The 18,748-nt window shown below is 37.0% G+C and overlaps 1 protein-coding gene across 1 annotated transcript in view; it reads right to left on the bottom strand.

The window, feature by feature from the left end:
* The window catches only part of CCDC148 (coiled-coil domain containing 148), a 120,489-nt gene extending 102,670 nt beyond the window's left edge, over nt 1-17,819 (bottom strand). The window contains exons 1-2 of the mRNA XM_057746516.1: nt 17,805-17,819; nt 2,336-2,476 (exon numbers count right to left, since the gene is read on the bottom strand). Of these exons, the coding sequence (XP_057602499.1) occupies nt 2,336-2,431 (96 nt within the window). The 5' untranslated portion in view covers nt 2,432-2,476; nt 17,805-17,819. The remainder of the gene's footprint in view (nt 1-2,335; nt 2,477-17,804) is intronic.
* Between the last annotated feature and the right edge of the window lie 929 nt (nt 17,820-18,748).

The following is an 18,748-nucleotide window of genomic DNA, read 5'->3' on the forward strand; positions in this document are numbered from 1 at the left end:
CTGATTCACTTTGTTGTACAGCAGAAACTGGTACAACAGTGTAAAGCAACTATACTCCAATAAAGATCTGAAAAAAAACAAAAAACAAAAAACACCTTGGTCGCATACATTTGCAAGAGGTTGACCATGAATTTGGCTTAGAGCTTAATTATTCCTTCCATTACTGTTTGTTTTATTGTTGTTGTTGTTGTTTTGGTGTCAGGCCAAATGTCAAGCCAAATGTCAAGCTTATCTGCAAGCTCATGAAGGTCTGTCTCTCTCATCTTTCAAAATGCCTTTCTCTTATTTCCAGAAATCTAAGAGACTTCAGAGAAAACAGCTAGCACTCTCTCTCTGTCCATTCCTGTATAACCATGCCAATTCCCCAACTAAAATTTAGTTTAAAAATGAAATGCACTTACTTCAATTCTCAATTCTTGAGTTACTAATTTGTGTATTCTTTCACTGTCTTTGTAAGTTCCCAGAAAGCGGAACTGTATCTAAATCTCTTTATATGGCATTTTAAATGACACTACATGCAAACAAATGCTTAAAAATACATTACTTTTCATGGTCATACTAAATTCATAGAAAGGAAGTGCTATGAAATGGGCCCAGGTAGATGACAAATCTCTAAAGATTTGTTTTTCCAAGACTGTAGTTTCATAACTGTAAATAATTGGTAAGTTTTCCCACAGAGATGTGTATAGTTCATATATGTTATTTGAAGCATGATTGATATTTATGAACTTTTCTTTTAATGAGGACTTGATGAAACCACCTAACTTACTTACTTAGAATGTAGACTGTAAGTTACATCTTTTTTGAAGCTTACTTTGTCAAAAATCATATAACTTCTATACATGTTTTTCACACATGCTGACTCTACACCAATTTGCTGATGTAAGAGCACAAAACAAGCAAGAATAATGGCAACTGAATTACAAAATGCAGAAATGACTTTTAGCTAAAAAACCATAATGGGACCTCCCTGGTGGCACAGTGATTAAGAATCTGCCTGCCAATGCAGGACCATGGGTTCGAGCCATAGCCTGGGAAGATCCCACATGCTGTGGAGCAACTAAGCCCATGCACCACAACTACTGAGCCTGTGCTCTAGAGCTCGAGAGCCACAACTACTGAGCCCATGTGCCACAATTATTGAAGCCCGTGTGCCTGGAGCCCATGCTCTGCAGCAAGAGAAGCCACCACTATAAAAAGCCCATGCACTGTAATGAAGAGCAGCCCCTGCTCACCACAGCTAGAGAAAGCCCGTGTGCAGCAACAAAGACCCAATGCAGTCAAAAATAAATAAATTAATTAATTTTTAAAAATTAAAAATAAAATGAATAAAATAAAATACCATAGTGCCTTTTTTCCCTTCATGTTTAATTTTAAAGGGAAAACTTCTAGACAAGAGCTTCATAAGCTTGGTTGGCCATACAGCTTAAAGTATCAATTGTGTTCACAAAAGCAAAAATTTATTCATCAAAGATTATGAATTAGTCATTCTTAGCACTTTAAGCAGCTCCAAAGAAAAAAACATTTTATATATCATGCAGATCAAGTCAACACAGGTGTATAGGTTAATGGAAGTTCCTTTCATTGTGTTACGGAGGTGATCATAAATTGCCTTTTGTGAATTGTTTCACGGAAGCCATAAAATCTTAAAGAAAAATATTTTTTACTGTAAATTCTATCATTTTTGTGGTGTAGACAAAATATCTAAATAAATAGCCTATACATATTTTTAAAATCCCCTCTGAAATATATTTTATCTTCCACAGGTTGCCAGCAATTATTTTAAAGTTGTTAATAAGTGTTTTGATTAATATTTTGAAGAATGGGAAACAAATGTTCATTCAAAAGTAGGATGATGAATTTGTATCAGTATTAAAAATCCAAACAATCTAATACATAATAAACAAAGAAGTAAATTCTTTAAAGAGCCTTTTGGTATTCCATGAATTGTGCTGACCCCAGTAGAATGTATTTTCCCAATAAGGGCATCTTTTGATAGTCATTTGCTGTACTGCAGTCAACCAAAATTCTGTCCCAGTACCTCTTGCTTTGCTAGTCCCTACTTAGTACACGATTTAACAACAGTCACAAACCCTGTCTTTTCTTTACCTACAGCATCTCTTCTAATTCACAAGTATTTGTGCTCATGCAGGTCGTTCTCCTCCATGTCCATAAATCTTTGAAGTTTAAATATATTTAAGCAAGACTCCACTAGAACCTTATGAATTTTTCTAAGAACTGCCTATGAGGATTCCATGCCAAACACCAAGGTCAATCAAAGCTCAAAGAGGTAATTAAATATCCATTCACACATTCACAGCAACAACATAAATACTTTTTTTTTCTTCTCTTCTCTTTGTAACAATTCCTTCCTCTTCCACAGTTTCTCTTTCTCTTCTTCCTTTGCTCTTCTTCTGGCAGAAATTTCCATTTCCAGTCTGGCTACCTCTTCCTGGTGGGCTCGCCACTGAAGAACCTGAAATAAACAGAAATTCATTCCAATAACTATACACACTCAAGTGATTCCATGGGTCACAAGGAGACTAGGTTCTGTATCAGCAGATGTCAAAGAGTTTCCAAATACACATTAAAATTCTGAATGCACATGAGTGTGTAATGTATGTGTAAATGCATGTGTGTTAACATTAAAAGGAGAAAGTAACTTTAAAATTACCTCATTCAGAGATTCTTCACTTGGATTCATGAAATGAAATCCTAAAGAGTCTGTGAATGGACTTCAAAGGATCTGCGAATTCTCATAAATATTATGTAAAAGTTTTGTGTTTTTGTACAGGTGTGTTTTCCTGGAACAATAGTTCTAGTTTCTGGTCAACAGTTTTCAAAGGATCCTAATCTAAAACTTTGAAGAATCATTGGTATATTTCATCCTGATTTTTATTAGTGAAGAAAATGAACATGAATGAAGATGAAAAAAAAGTTAAAACATTTAAAAGCACTTTCTGGAGTGTTGGTCGCAGCTGTTTCACACAAGTAACTCTGGTCTGAAGCGCCAGAGGCAAGGGCTCTGCACGTGGCACCCTATGAGCAACGGAAACTAGACTAAGCACCGAGGATAGCAAAAAGCAGCCCTCCCAACCCTACCTCCCGAGGACACCCTTCACAACCAGCAACGCAAGGGTGCACATCTCTTTGTGTGATTTTGACTGATAAGAGCTGCTTTTACCACCAGTCTCGGGGATCTGTCTGTCCTTTCCCCTTCTTCCCTTTTTCCTTCCTTTTTTTCTTTGCTCTCCGTTTACCTCCTTTTTCTCCATGCCGTGCAGCTTCCAGGGTCTTGGTGCCCCGGCCGGGGGTCAAACCTGGACCTCTGAGACAGCAGAGCAGAGCCCAGGACATTGGACCACCAGAGAACTCCTGACCCCCTGGAGTATTAATCAGCAAGTGCTGCCCCAGAGTTCTCATTCTCAACATCAAGCTCCAAATCCAACCAAAGGCCAGCAAGCTCCATGGCTTGACACCTCAAGCCAAATAGAACAGAGATGAGAGGAATTACTGTTAGGCAGCATAGGGAAAGGAGACAGCAAATAACACAAATTATATAAAATGAGAAAACAAAGAAACACCCTGCAGGCAAAGGAGCAAGATGAAAACCCACAAGACCAAATAAATGAAGAAGAAATTGGCAAAATGCCTGAAAAAGAATTCAGAGTAATGATAGCAAAGAGGATCCAAAATCTCGAAAACAAAATAGAGAAAATACAAGAAACATTTAATAAGGACCTAGAAAAACTAAACAGCAAACAAACAGTAATGAACAACACAATAACTGAAATTAAAAATACTCTAGATGCTATAAACAGCAGAATAACTGAGGCAGAAGAATGAGTAAGTGAGTTGGAAGATAGAATGGGGGAAATAACTGCCACAGAGCAGGAAAAAGAAAAAAGAATAAAAAGAATAGAAGACAGTCTCAGAGACCTCGGGGATAACATTAAGCGCACCAACATTCGAATCATAAGCATCCCAGAAGAAGAAGAAAAAAAGAAAGGGTCTGAGAAAATATTTGAGGAGATTATGGTGGAAAACTTCCCCCACATGGGAAAGAAAATAGTAAACCAAGTCCATGAAGTTCAGAGAGTTCCATACAGAATAAACCCAAGGAGAAACACATCAAGGCACATATTAATCAAACTAACGAAAATTAAACACAAAGAAAAAATATTAAAAGCAGCAAGAGAAAAGCAACAAATAACATATAAGGGAAAACTCATAAGGATAACAGCTGATCTCTCTGCAGAAACTCTGCAGGCCAGAAGAGAGCGGCAGGAGATAATCAAAGTCTTGAAAGAGAAAAACCTACAGCCAAGAATACTCTACCCAGCAAGAATCTCATTCAGACTTGACAGAGACATCAAAAGCTTTACAGACAAGCAAAAGTTAAGAGAATTCAGCACCATCAAACCTGCCTTACAACAACTGCTAAAGGAACTCCTCTAGGCAGTAAACACAAGAGAAGGAAAAGACCTACAGAAACACAGCCAAAAGAATTAAGAAAATGGTAATAGGAACATACATGTCAATAATCACCTTAAATGTAAATGGATTAAATGCTCCAACCAAAAGACACAGACAGGCTGAATGCATATAAAAACAAGACCCTTATATATGCTGTCTACAAGAAACCCACTTCAGACCTAGGGACACATGCAGATTGAAAGTAAGGGGATTGGAAAAAGATATTCCATGTGAATGGAAGTCAAAAGAAAGCTGGACTAGCAATGCTCATATCAGACACATTAGACTTTAAAGTAAAAACTATTACAAGAGACAAGGAAGAACACTACATAATGATCAAGGGATCCATCCAAGAAGAACATATAACAATTGTAAAATCTATGCACCCAACATAGGAGCACCTCAATATATAAGGCAAATGCTAACAGCCATAAAAGGAGACATCGACAGTAACAAAATAATAGTAGGAGACTTTAACACCCCACTTACATCAATGGACAGATCATCCAAACAGAAATAAATAAAGAAGCACAAGCTTTAAATGAGACATTAGACCATCTTGACTTAATTGATATTTATAGGACATTCTATTCAAAAACTACAGAATACACTTCCTTGTGAAGTGCACACAGAACATTCTCCAGGACAGATCACATCTTGGGGCATAAATCAAGCCTTAGTAAATTCAAGAAAATTGAAATCATATCAAACATCTTCTCCAACCACAATGCCATGAGACTAGATATCAATTACAGGAAAAAAAGTGTAAAATATACAAACACATGGAGGCTAAACAACATGCTATTAAACAACCAAGAAATCACTAAAGAAATCAAAGAGGAAATCAAAAAATACCTAGAAAAAAATGACAATGAAAACACAAGAACCCAAAACCTATGGGATGCAGCAAAAGCAGTTCTAAGAGGGAATTTTATAGCAATACAATCCTACCTCAAGAAACAAGAAAAATCTCAAATAAACAACCTGACCTTACACCTAAAACAATTAGAGAAAGAAGAACAAAAAAACCCCAAAGTGAGGAGAAGGAAAGAAATCATAAAGATCAGGTCAGAAATAAATGAAAAAGAAATGAAAGAAACAATAGCAAAGATTAATAAAATTAAAAGCTGGTTCTTTGAGAAGATAAATAAAATTGATAAACCATTAGCCAGACTCATCAGGAAAAAAAGGGAGAAGATGCAAATCAACAGAATTAGAAATGAAAAAGGAGAAGTAACAACGGACACTGCAGAAATACAAAAGATCATGAGAGACTACTACAAGCAAATGTATGCCAATAAATTGGATAACCTGGAAAAAATGGATAAATTCTTAGAAAAGTACAATCCTCCAAGACTGAACCAGGAAGAAATAGAAAATGTGAAAAGACCAATCACAAGCACTGAAATTGAGACTGTGATTAAAAATCTCCCAACAAACAAATAAAAACTATAGATTCGATGATGGGTGATGCCTTAGAGGGCAGGGATGGGGAGGGGAGGGGGGAGTCGCAGGAGGGAGGGAATATGGGGATATATGTATAAATACAGCTGATTCACTTTGACGTACCTCAAAAACTGGCACAATAGTGTAAAGCAATTATATTCCAATAAAGAGCTATAAAAAAAAAGCATTTTCTGGGCACTGATAGGTGTTATTGGTAGAAGTATAATTGGTACAGTGCTTCTAGAGGACACTCGGCAATATGTAAATATATATCACAATACAAAATGTATAAATATATATCACAATATAAAATATGCATAATCTTTGACCCATATAACTTCTGAGAAGTTATTCAGACAATCAACTGGACAAGTACACAAAAATGTACCCACAGGAATGTTCACTGCAGTTCTGCTTAAATAGAAAAACTGAAAAGAGTCTAAATGTCTGGCAACAAGAGATGGCTTAAATTAATTATGGTATCTTCATACAGTGGCTGCCATTGAAAAAGGATCTATATTTCTATATTCATCAACATAGAAAATGTCCACAACACATTATTAGATGCAAAACAGCAGATGCAAAACCATATTTATAGTATGATCTCATTAATATAAAATATCATCTGTGTATCTACACATAGAAAGAGATTTGGAAGGAGGTTTACCAAAATAATAATATTTGTTGTCTCTGAATAGTAGCATTTCATGGAATATAAAAAATTTATTCTTAAGCCTTTCTATGTCAAGTGACATTTTTACAATAAATATGTATTATCTTTGTAAGCAGTAAACCAATGAAACTAACAAGATAAAAGTAAACATGTTCTATGTACACATGTAGCTAAGGAAGCAGAGAGAAGGGAAGTGGAGAGGTATGTAGAAATTTTTTTTGGAAAAGGAAGAAACTAGCATTCTCAGTTTAATACCTCATTGTCTTATACATTTGATATAAGTGTAACTATTGTAATATATAAAATGAAAATTGAATAAATAAAATATCATAAAAATATGAACTAAAATGACTAAATAGTTAAGCTTTTTTTCCACTTTCATTATTCAAAATTTATTTTCTAAAAATATATTTTGCTCTATTTATCAAAATATCCAAGGAAATTCAGACTCTTGGTTTTCAAACACACTTAGGTTTCCCCATCTACTGCTTATCTTGGCCATATTTACCTTCTTCTTTTGAACCGCATTCCGAGAAGAAGATCACCTATGCCTTCTGTCCTGACCTCCTATTTCCAAACCATGCCTTCCTGTAGCCACCTTCCATGTGTAACATGCTGTATCAAAATCAAGTGTCCTGTGAAGTGTTGCAAGGGATCTCCCTCCTGAATATCTGAAAGATAGCTCTCGGACCCCCCTTTCCTTAACCTCATATGGTTCTTAATCCTGTCAACCATCTCTTTATGTTTAACTCTTTCCTTGCTCGGCTATGACACTGTTCTCGCCTGCTTCTCCACCAATGGATACTACCTTCTTCTCTTCTTCCTGCTTCCTGTGTCTACCCTATACCCCCAACTCTACTGCTATCCTTTCTCAACCTCAGCCTCTCTATGTTTGTTATCCAATGTGCTCATCCTGTCCTGTGAGTTAACCTGTCACTTCTGTTGGTCTGACTCTAAAATGTACAATACCAGCTCTGTATTTTTGTCTGCAATCCCACACTAACAAGTGCTTAAAGACTTTGTTGTATGTATGTGCACCCAAAACGCAGCATTTCCAAAATTAAACTCAACTTCTTTAACTTCATTGTAGCTTCACACCAAGCCCTGTGCACCTGCCTCTTCTTTCAAACATTCTAGTTTGTTCTGTGAAACCACAAGTATCTTCGTCGTTTGCATTTTTACTACTGTGTACATCTATCAACATGACTAATTCTTTACATTTTACCTCTTACTTGGGCAATCATATATTTCTTAAGCTCAGATGAGCTTTTATTTATAACAAATCAACTTCTAGACTATTGAATTTCCCTAGGCCACTTTGCTGTAATTTCCTAGTTTACCCAAAGGTAGTCTAAGTGCCAAAGGTATTTGGAACCATACCAGAAAGCTCATGGGGTGAAGTCAATTTCTCCAAATATGACCTAAATAATTTAGCTTTCAAACTTCCAACCAATGCCCTACTTTAACCTAGCTAATGTGTAATCTCTAGGTAGGCTTTTTTTCCTGTGCCTTTCCTTATACCACCATTCTTGTTCTTAGCCTCATGGCATGACCCAAACTATTCCCCCACCTGAAATGCTCTCAGTTTCCCCCTATTTCATAAAATGCTTCTTGGTCCAGCACATGTCCCACATTTTCCATGAAACATTCTCCAATCCACACTCATCTCTCTTTTCTTATTTCACTTATATATCATAACTGTTCTCTAATCATTTTGAGCATAATGTTTCTATTTTCATTTAGAGCAGAGTCCACAATGTATACATGTTTTTTTTCCCCTTACACAGTCTAGCAGAGTGCTAGCACATCATAGGTGCTCAATTAATACCTATTAATTTACCAAAATAACATTTTAAAATGGAGCCAAATAAATAAAAAAGAAATGATAGCATTAGAATATACCATTTTTCAACATATGATGAAATAATGGATCCTCGTTCATGATCATCAATTGCTACTAAAAACTTCATTTTAACAGCTGATAAGAGATATTATAATGGCTGGATCAGGCTGACAGCTGTTAAAAACACTGAATAATCTTAACAGAGAAAGAAGCAACCATGTTGGCATCCTGATAGTACACAGCATCCTCCTGAAACATTCTTGCCAAAATATAAAAATGAATATGATCAAATCTCTAGACCTATCTATCAGTTCACAGAAAATTCAGTCAATGGAGAAACACATTAAAGGACACTGTGGGAATACAATCAACAAAACTGAAATTTGAAAAACTTTCAAGGATTTAACAAATTACAAGGATAAAAGAAGGGAAGGAAAATATAAGTTAAAAGAGATTTAAGAAACATATCAACCAAATGCAATATGTGGATAATATTTAGTTTCTGATTTGCATAAACCAAATATAAAAAAATTATGAAACATTTAGAGATAGTTTAATGCTGATTAGTTAGTTGATGCTATTATGGAAACATTGTTAAAGTTTTTAGGTATGATCATAATATGGTTATTTTTTTTTAAATCTCTTTAATTTTAGAGATTATACTGAAATACAGGTGATATGATATTTAGGGATTTGCTAACTATTAACCAATGGGCAAGGGAGAGTAGGTAAAGGTATAGATAAAAAAAATTTGACTAAAAAGTTGATAATTGTTGAAGTTAAGTGATGATAGATTTTGTATGTTTTTACATTTTTCCATATTAAAATTTTTGCAAAACAAAATAAACCATAAAATATAATGTATGCCCAAAGAGCTCTGTATAATAAAACACTGTAGTCTCAAGACAATGGGACCTGAGATGCAGTGAACTGATGTAAAGAAAAAGCATACATTCAGCCTCTCTGAGCACTGAGACTATTTCTATAAATTTCAGTAGAAAGAAGTTTGTGTTTTGGAACTAGTCTTCTCACTTTTTGATTTAAGACTAATTTATGGGAATTACCATTGAATGATCTTTACACATGTGATGCCATATGATTTAGGAAGCCAAATATAAGCAAACACTTATAACTGGACTAGATTTCCATTTCCAAAGGTAAGTATAGCAAGAAAATAACCAGACCAATAAAATTCAGGTAACCTAGTTTATCCACCAATTTACCCTCCTTGTCATTTGCAAGTCTAAATGATGTTTCTCCTGTTCTCCAGAAAAGATAAGTTCATGGTAGTTTTTTAAATGGGACATACACCCTAAATTATGAAACAAATGCAAGTTTAAGAACCAAAAGCCAGTGGGTTATAGATGTTAAACTTATGTACACGTATATGAAATGCTGGCAAAAAAAAAAACTCTGGAGCATAACCTTACACCTAAAACAATTAGAAAAAGAAGAACAAAGAAACCCCAAAGTGAGCAGAAGGAAAGAAATCATAAAGATCAGAGCAGAAATAAATGAAAAAGAAAGAAAGGAAGCCATAGCAAAAATTAATAAAACTAAAAGCTGGTTCTTTGAGAAGATTAACAAAATTGATAAACCATTAGCCAGACTCATCAAGAAAAAAAGGGAGAAGATGCAAATCAACAGAATTAGAAATGAAAAAAGGAGAAGTAACAACGGACACCTCAGAAATACAAAAGATCATGAGAGACTACTACAAGCAACCATATGTCAATAAATTGGATAACCTGGAAGAAATGGATACATTCTTAGAAAAATACAATCTTCCAAGACTGAACCAGGAAGAAATAGAAACCATGAACAGACCAATCACAAGTACGGAAATTGAGGCAGTGATTAAAAATCTCCCAACACACAAAAGCCCAGGACCAGATGGGGTCACGGGCGAATTCTATCAAACATTTAGAGAAGAGCTAACACCTATCCTTCTCAAACTCTTCCAAAATATAGCAGAAGGCGGAACACTCCCAAACTCATTCTACGAGGCCACCATCACCCTGATACCAAAACCAGACAATGATGTCACAAAAAAAGAAAATTACAGACCAATATCACTGATGAATATAGTTGCAAAAATCCTCAACAAAATACTAGCTAACAGACTCCAACAGCACATTAAAAAAATCATACACCATGATCAAGTGGGGTTTATCCCTGGGATGCAAGGATTCTTCAATATACGCAAATCAATCAACGTGATACATCATATCAACAAATTGAAGGATAAAAACCATATGATCATCTCAATAGATGCAGAAAAAAGCTTTTGACAAAGTTCAACATCCATTTATGATAAAAGCTCTCCAGAAAATGGGCATAGAAGGAAATTACCTCAATATAATAAAAGCCATATATGAGAAACCAAAAGCCAACATCGTTCTCAATGGGGAAAAACTGAAAGAATTCCCTCTAAGAACAGGAACAAGACAAGGGTGTCCACTCTCACCATTATTATTCAACATAGTTTTGGAAGTTTTAGCCACAGCAATCAGAGAAGAAAAAGAAATAAAAGGAATCCACATTGGAAAAGAAGAAGTAAAATTGTCACTCTTTGCAGATGACATGATATTATATATAGAAAACCCTAAAGACTCTACCAGAAAACTGCTAGCACTAATTGATGAGTTTAGTAAAGTAGCAGGATACAAAATGAATGCACAGAAATCTCTTGTATTCCTATACACTAACAACAGAAGAGCAGAAAGAGGAATTAAGGAAACTCTCCCATTCACCATTGCAACAAAAAGAATAAAATACCTAGGAATAAACTTGCCTAAGGAGGCAAAAGATCTGTATGCAGAAAACTATAAGACATTGATGAAAGAAATCAAAGACAACACAAACAGATGGAGGGATATACCATGTTCCTGGATTGGAAGAATCAACATCGTGAAAATGACTGTACTACCCAAAGCAATTTACAGATTCAATGCAATCCCGATCAAATTACCAATGGCATTTTTCACAGAACTAGAGCAAGAAATCTTATGATTTGTATGGAAATGCAAAAGACCCCGAATAGCCAAAGCAATCTTGAGAAGGAAAAATGGAGTTGGTGGAATCAGGCTTCCTGACTTCAAACTATACTACAAAGCCATAGTGATCAAGACAGTATGGTACTGGCACAAAAATAGAAAGGAAGATCAATGGAGTAGAATAAAGAACTCAGAAGTAAGCCCAAACACATATGGGCACCTTATCTTTGACAAAGGAGGCACAAGTATACAATGGAAAAAAGACAGCCTCTTCAATAAGTGGTGCTGGGAAAATTGGACAGCAACATGTAAAAGAATGAAATTAGAACACTTCCTAACACCATACACAAAAATAAACTCCAAATGGATTAAAGACCTACATGTAAGGCCAGACACTATAAAACTCCTAGAGGAAAACATAGGCAGAACACTCTATGACATCCATCAAAGCAAGATCCTTTTGGACCCACCTCCTAGAATCATGGAAATAAAATCAAGAATAAACAAATGGGACCTCATGAAACTTAAAAGCTTTTGCACAGTGAAAGAAACCATAAACAAGACTAAAAGGCAACCCTCAGAATGGGAAAAAATAGTTGCCTATGAAACAACGGACAAAGGATTAACCTCCAAAATATACAAGCAGCTCATGAAGCTTAATACCAAAAAAGCAAATAACCCAATCCACAAATGGACGGAAGACCTAAATAGACATTTCTCCAAAGAAGACATACAGTTGGCCAACACACACATGAAAAGATGCTCAACATCACTAATCATCAGAGAAATGCAAGTCAAAGCCACAATGAGGTATCACCTCACACCAATCAGAATGGCCATCATCACAAAATCTGCAAACAACAAATGTTGGAGAGGGTGTGGAGAAAAGGGAACTCTCCTGCACTGTTGGTGGGAATGTAAGTTGGTACAGCCACTATGGAAAACAATTTGGAGGTTCCTTAAAAAACTACAAATAGAACTACCATATGACCCAGTAATCCCACTACTGGGCATATACCCAGAGAAAACCATAATCCCAAAAGAAACATGTACCATAATGTTTATTGCAGCACTATTTACAATAGCCAGAACATGGAAGCAACCGAAATGCCCATCAACAAATGAATGGATAAAGAAGATGTGGCATATATATACAATGGAATATGACTCAGCTATAAAAAGGGATGAGATGGAGCTATATGTAATGAGGCGGATAGACCTACAGTCTGTCATACAGAGTGAAGTAAGTCAGAAAGAGAAAGACAAATATTGTATGCTAACTCACATATATGGAATCTAAAAATGGTACTGATGAACTCAGTGACAAGAACAAGGATGCAGGTGCAGAGAATGGACTGGAGAACTCGAGGATTGGGAGGGGGCGGGGGGTGAAGGGGAAGCTGAGACGAAGCGAGAGAGTAGCACAGACATATATATACTACCAACTGTAAAATAGATAGCCAGTGGGAAGTTGTTGTATAACAAAGGGAGTTCAACTTGAGGATGGAAGATGCCTTAGAGGACTGGGACGGGGAGGGTGGGGGGGACTCGAGGGAGGGTGGGGGGGAGTCAAGAGAGGGAGGGAATACGGGGATATGTGTATAAAAACAGATGATTGAACTTGGTGTACCCCCCAAAAAATAATAAATAAATAAATAAAATTAAAAAAAAAAAAAAAAAAAAACTCTTGAGCAAGTCAGCAGCAGCCTTTAGAAACTAAATTGCTTCCACTTCGTATTGGAATCATGAGAATGGTCAGGGACTGTTAGAAGTTTGCCTGAAATCACTCACGATACCATCTGTAATTATACTGGTACCCCAAAAAAGGTGAAAAGTGAAGGAGAGAAGGTTGTTGAAACCAGCAGTCTATCCTCCTAAGTAGCTACAGTTGTGAGATCTTGACAATGAGAAACAGACTCTGAGGCCATCGGTATCCAGGTGGTAAGGTAAACGGGGCTTTTTGGAATACACAATGGATACAGTGAAGAATCCGCTGGGAAAAGGGTGCCATTGAAAAAGATCTGTATCCAGTGGATCCCCAGAGAGGCAGCCAAAGGATTTGTATGAATCCCATGCAGAGAGAATGACAACCGATTATGATATTTTCAAGATGCACAAGAACAAGAAAGCTAGCAGGTGGGCATAGGACTCGATATTAGCACAATAGGCTAAAGTACAGAAGACTTCTGAGCGAACAGTGAGCAAAAGGAAGAATGGCCCAGAAGAACATTTTAGTGGTGTTATTCTAAAAGGTTTGGTAATTATATAGCTTTAAACAGAGCATGTGAACATAACTGTGTAACAATAATAACCACAAAAGAACATTACCACAGTGGCAGTCAGGAGTGCATTATAAGGAAAGCATTATTTCGATTATTAACTACAGGACATTTTTCCAGTTCTTTAGTTAATACCTTGTTTAATATTTCTGCCAAAGGTACAGTCTTTAAATGAAACCTTAAGAAGTTTAAAATTTGTTCATCTGTTGCAAATAATAAATTAAAGATTTAAAATGAGAATGGTTATTAGTGTTATATATATATCCCTTGCTCTTAATGTAAAAGTTAAATGGTTCAAGGGAAATTAATTAACATACATATTTTTCAGAGTGAATAAAGCACTAGAAAAACACAAAATAAAGCCCATGAAAACTTCAAAGGCAATAATGGAAATTAACTTCAAAGTAACAATATTAACACAATTTTACATCAAAGTTGAGAACTTTGAAAATAACTCTAAGTGGCAATGCAGTATAAAGGAAATGAGTATTGACCTGTTGGGCAGATTACCAGCTTTTTTGTCTTCTCTCTGCCACTAACTGACAACATTATTACTTTAAGCAAATGGCTAACCTAGTTTTCTCCCATGGTAAAGGGAAGGACTGGATCAGGTGACTTCTAAAGTTCCTTTAAATCCTAATATTCTGATTCTATTTTATATTTTCCTTATATAGGGAGACCACAATATAGCATGCTCCACAATTGTCTTCTTCAAGCAAAATGAATTGCAACCAGGAAGGTCAGTATTTTATAAGCCTATAAATAATAATAGACAATTAAACATTGTGAATTCTATCAGCCATTATTTATGGAAACGCATCATGTGTGTTGTTTCATATGGGAAAAGTACCATTGACCAGTGCCTGTAACTGATGATAATAAAATATTAAAAACTGCCATATATGAGGGCTTATTGTGTGCCAGGCCCATGCTTTATGAAGACATTAAGCACATAATGTGAAATAATCCTTGAAAGCAAGCTATCTTCCTCACACTTCATCTGGCTAACTTCTCTTTATCCTGCTCAAGCCTAAGCTTAGACATCATTTGCTCCAGGAAGCCTTCCCTCACTTACCATGTCCAGGTCAGGTGCCTCTTCCCTACTTCCCTAGCACCTTGTCCCTCTCTTGTATCACACCATACATCAGCACGGAACCATTTGGATTTGCCTGTATCTCACACTTGGCTATAAACTTCTTAAGGGCAGGGACCAGGTTTGTCTTATTCATAGGCTCTCTCTAGAGCCTTGCCTGCATCTGGCACTTAGTAAGCGTTCAACAAATACTTATTGGTAAATGCATGGAAAAGGCTCTGAGGCTATGCTTGCAAGTGAAATTGACAATATTTCCCTTTATCCCCACTGGATCGGTCTTTGGAAAGAAAGGTACCCTCCCCAGACCTGCTACCATTTTCTGACTCCTCTCCCCTGTGATGATGCTTTCCCCGTCTCAGCTATTTCCAGGATTCCCAAGCTCCACCTCTGCTTGTCTCACAGGGAAAATATCCAGAAAACCTTGTCAGGATTTTCGACAATGAATTCCTATTTCTAGCAATGTTAGAGGATGTGTGCAAAAAAATGTCAAGCAAATCCTTTTCTGTCATCTCCTTAAATGTTTCCATAAGCTTCTAAACTCAGTTCAGCTGAGTAAACTTCAAATTTTCATTTTATTAAGTCTTTAACAGTCTGATAGTTCCATTAAATTCTTTCCAAATGTCCCACCATTTTTCAATATTACCTAACTAAGCTTTTTTATCTTATGTGTTCCATTTATGTTTAAACTCCACTCATGAAATACAGTACCTGTGATTTCGCATATGTTATTAAAGCTTTCTATTCTCTTCTTGGCATTTTTGCTCAGCAGAAAGATTTGGCTTTTCCTCTTGGTTTCACAATTGTCCCTTGGTTTCTTGGGTGACTTCATAACTATTTTTTATCACCTCTCTTTGATAACTGCTTTCCATTTTCTGTGACTTTTTATTAGTCATTTACAGAATCTCAATGATTATGCACTATTATCTTCACTGTTTCATGTCCTTTTCTTTTCAAATAAAATCTTGTAAAGTTTCATTTAATCGGGTCCTAGAGGGTCTTAACCTTACTGTAAAACAAGACTTGCAGAGGAAGAAACAAGCTAAATGTTAATAAGCGGAAAACTATCAACAGATATTTTTTCCTAAGAGACAAAAGCTACAAATCTACCAGTCTATTTTATTTACAAAGCTGACAAAGCCAAATTGTATAATGGAGACAGAAAATGGGGCTAACAGTGAGGAAATCACTTGCCTGCTGGCTATGAGATCTAGGGAAATAATTTCCCCTTTCTGTGCCTTAAATCCTCTTTGAAAAATGAAAACTATATCAGTTTTTCAAACAAAGGGTTACAACTCACTAGTAGATAATGAAATAAATTTTATGGATGGGAACCAGCATTTCTTTATGGAAGAAAATATCAGAGTGCATCTCATGTCATTACAGTAATGCTGTTTCAAGAAATTTTTATTTCCTGTGTGTGTGTGTGTGTGTGTGTGTGTGTGTGTGTGTGTGTGTGTGCATGCGCATATGTGTGTGTATTCATTTGTGAGGTAAAATCCATTTCTCACTGTAGGTCACAGTGAAAGAAGCTTGAAAAATGCAGTAGGGAGTTCTCTATAATCGCTTCCAATGCTGAGATTCTATGGCTCTGTGATATAAAGACCAAAGCTACTATGTTGCCATCATTAAGCCACAGTCCTTATTCATTCTACAATCAACCCAAAAGCATGATAAGGGAACTCAGGTTTTGAAATCATAAACCAGAGCTCAAGTCCTATCCCTGTGACTTATTAATAGTATTCCCTGGGGTACATTGTTTAACCACCTATAAGTTTGGAACAATGTAAAACGGGATAACAATGACACACACCTTACAGGATTGCTGTGCAAATACCATCCATCGACTTGCACAAGCCAGAAACTCAGGAATCACTGCCTCCTGACACTCCACATATAACCCATTACCAAGTCCTGTAGACTGTGCATCCGACTATCACTTGGACCCACCTTGGATTCTCTCTATCCTGGTGCTACCAGGATACATCCTGCATGCACTCTGGCTTCATCCCCTGCCCACATCCCATTTCACTTTCTGCACTTTCATTGGTTTCCAGCACTCTTGGGGTGAAGTCTGAACTCCCAGCTATGGACTACAAGGCCTTCAGGCTTTGATCCTGGCTATGTCTGCAGCCCCAACTCCTAACCCCATACCAATCAACCCACCCCCTCCGTGCTCCAGGAGCCCTGGCCATCATGCCGACCCCTAAACAGGACACACAGGCTCCACTACATGGATGCTGAACGATGCTTATTTCCTTTGCTTGGACTGCTCATCCCCTCCCCTTTGCCTCCACCACACCTTTTCCTAATCAATACCTACTCCAAAATTTCAGCCCCAGGGTCTGTCAGGGAGGCCTTACCCACCCACTCTATATGAGATAAAGTTGCATGCACCCATACATTGTTTACTTTTTCCTAAGGGTACTTATCACAGTTTTGAAATCAGATATTCAGCCTTGTGATTACATGACCAGAGTCTGTTTCCCCACTAGACTGTGATCTCCATGAAGACAGGGACCATATCTGATTGGCTCACCACTGTACCTTCAGTGCCTTATACACTACCTGACACTTAGTATGTGTTTGAATGGTGAATAAGTGAGATAACAAAGCATAAGTACTACACAAATATCTACTATATGCCTGGATTGCTGCAATTGCTTTCTAGCTGACTTTCCTGACTTCAGTGTCACTTTGATTCAACCCATTCAGTAGACATTTGTCTATTGGATTAATTTTCACATATTTTCGCTCCCCCCCCACATGATTCTTATAGTAGCGGCTTTGCATTTGCCACCATTTCAAGTGGCTTCTATGGCCATTTATTTATTTGGACATCACCTTGTTCAAAGGAGGACTCAGTCTTTTAAGGCATATGTGGACTTGACCCCACATGTATGACCTTATTTCCTACTACTCCCCACAGCAAACAGGCCAGACCTTCCTCTTCCTCCGCTGTCTCTTCCTCTCCTCTCTACTGCTACAAACTCATGTTTACCTCTGTTCCAGCTTTTGCCTGGGAAGCCCTCACTCCTGCTCATCTGTCCTTCAAGGTCATTCAGGGCTCCTTCTTAACAACTTCTCCACCATCTGTCAATCTCATCTCTGAAGTGCATCCATGATAGTGTCTAAAAACAGATACCATCCAAGCACTCTTTAACTACCTTGCTTTATTTTCATTCCACTTATCACTACATAAAATTATATTATTACCCTGAGAGTTCTCAACAAAAGGAGAATTTTTTTCTTTTTCTTACATCTATACGAGATGACGGATGTCAACTAAACCTATTGTGGTCATCATTTCCAATAAATATAAATCAAACCATCATGCTGTACACCTTAAACTTATACAGTGAGGTATGTCAATAATATCTTAATAAAGCTGGAAAAAATTATACTATTGATCAATTGATTTATTTTCTTATCAGTGTTTCTCACTAGCCTTTAAACTCCATGATGGCAGGGACTTGGCCTTATTTGCTTTCCAACCCCAGTCCAGGATCAGTGCCTCACCCAAAGTAGGTGCTCAATGAATATTTCTTGGGTGAATGAACAAGAATGGCTATCATCAAAAAGACAAGAATTAGGGACTTCCTAGGTGGGACAGTGATTAAGAATCCACCTGCCAGTGCAGGGGACATGGGTTCCAGCCCTGCTCCGGGAAGATCCACATGCCGCGGAGCAACTAAGCCCATGAGCCACAACAATTGAGCCTGCGCTCTAGAGCCCGTGAGCCACAACTGTTGAGCCCATGTGCCACAACTACTGAAGCCCACGTGCCTAGATTCCGTGCTCCACAACAAAAGAAGCCACCACAATGAGGAACCTGTGCACCACAATGAAGCCCCCGCTTTCCACAGCTAGAAAAAGCCCGTGTGCAGCACGAAGACCCAATGCAGTCAATAAACAAATTAATTGATTTTTTTTTAAAAAAGACAA

The sequence above is a fragment of the Hippopotamus amphibius genome, chromosome 8, assembly GCF_030028045.1.
Source record: "Hippopotamus amphibius kiboko isolate mHipAmp2 chromosome 8, mHipAmp2.hap2, whole genome shotgun sequence".
Taxonomy (NCBI): Eukaryota; Metazoa; Chordata; class Mammalia; order Artiodactyla; family Hippopotamidae; genus Hippopotamus; species Hippopotamus amphibius.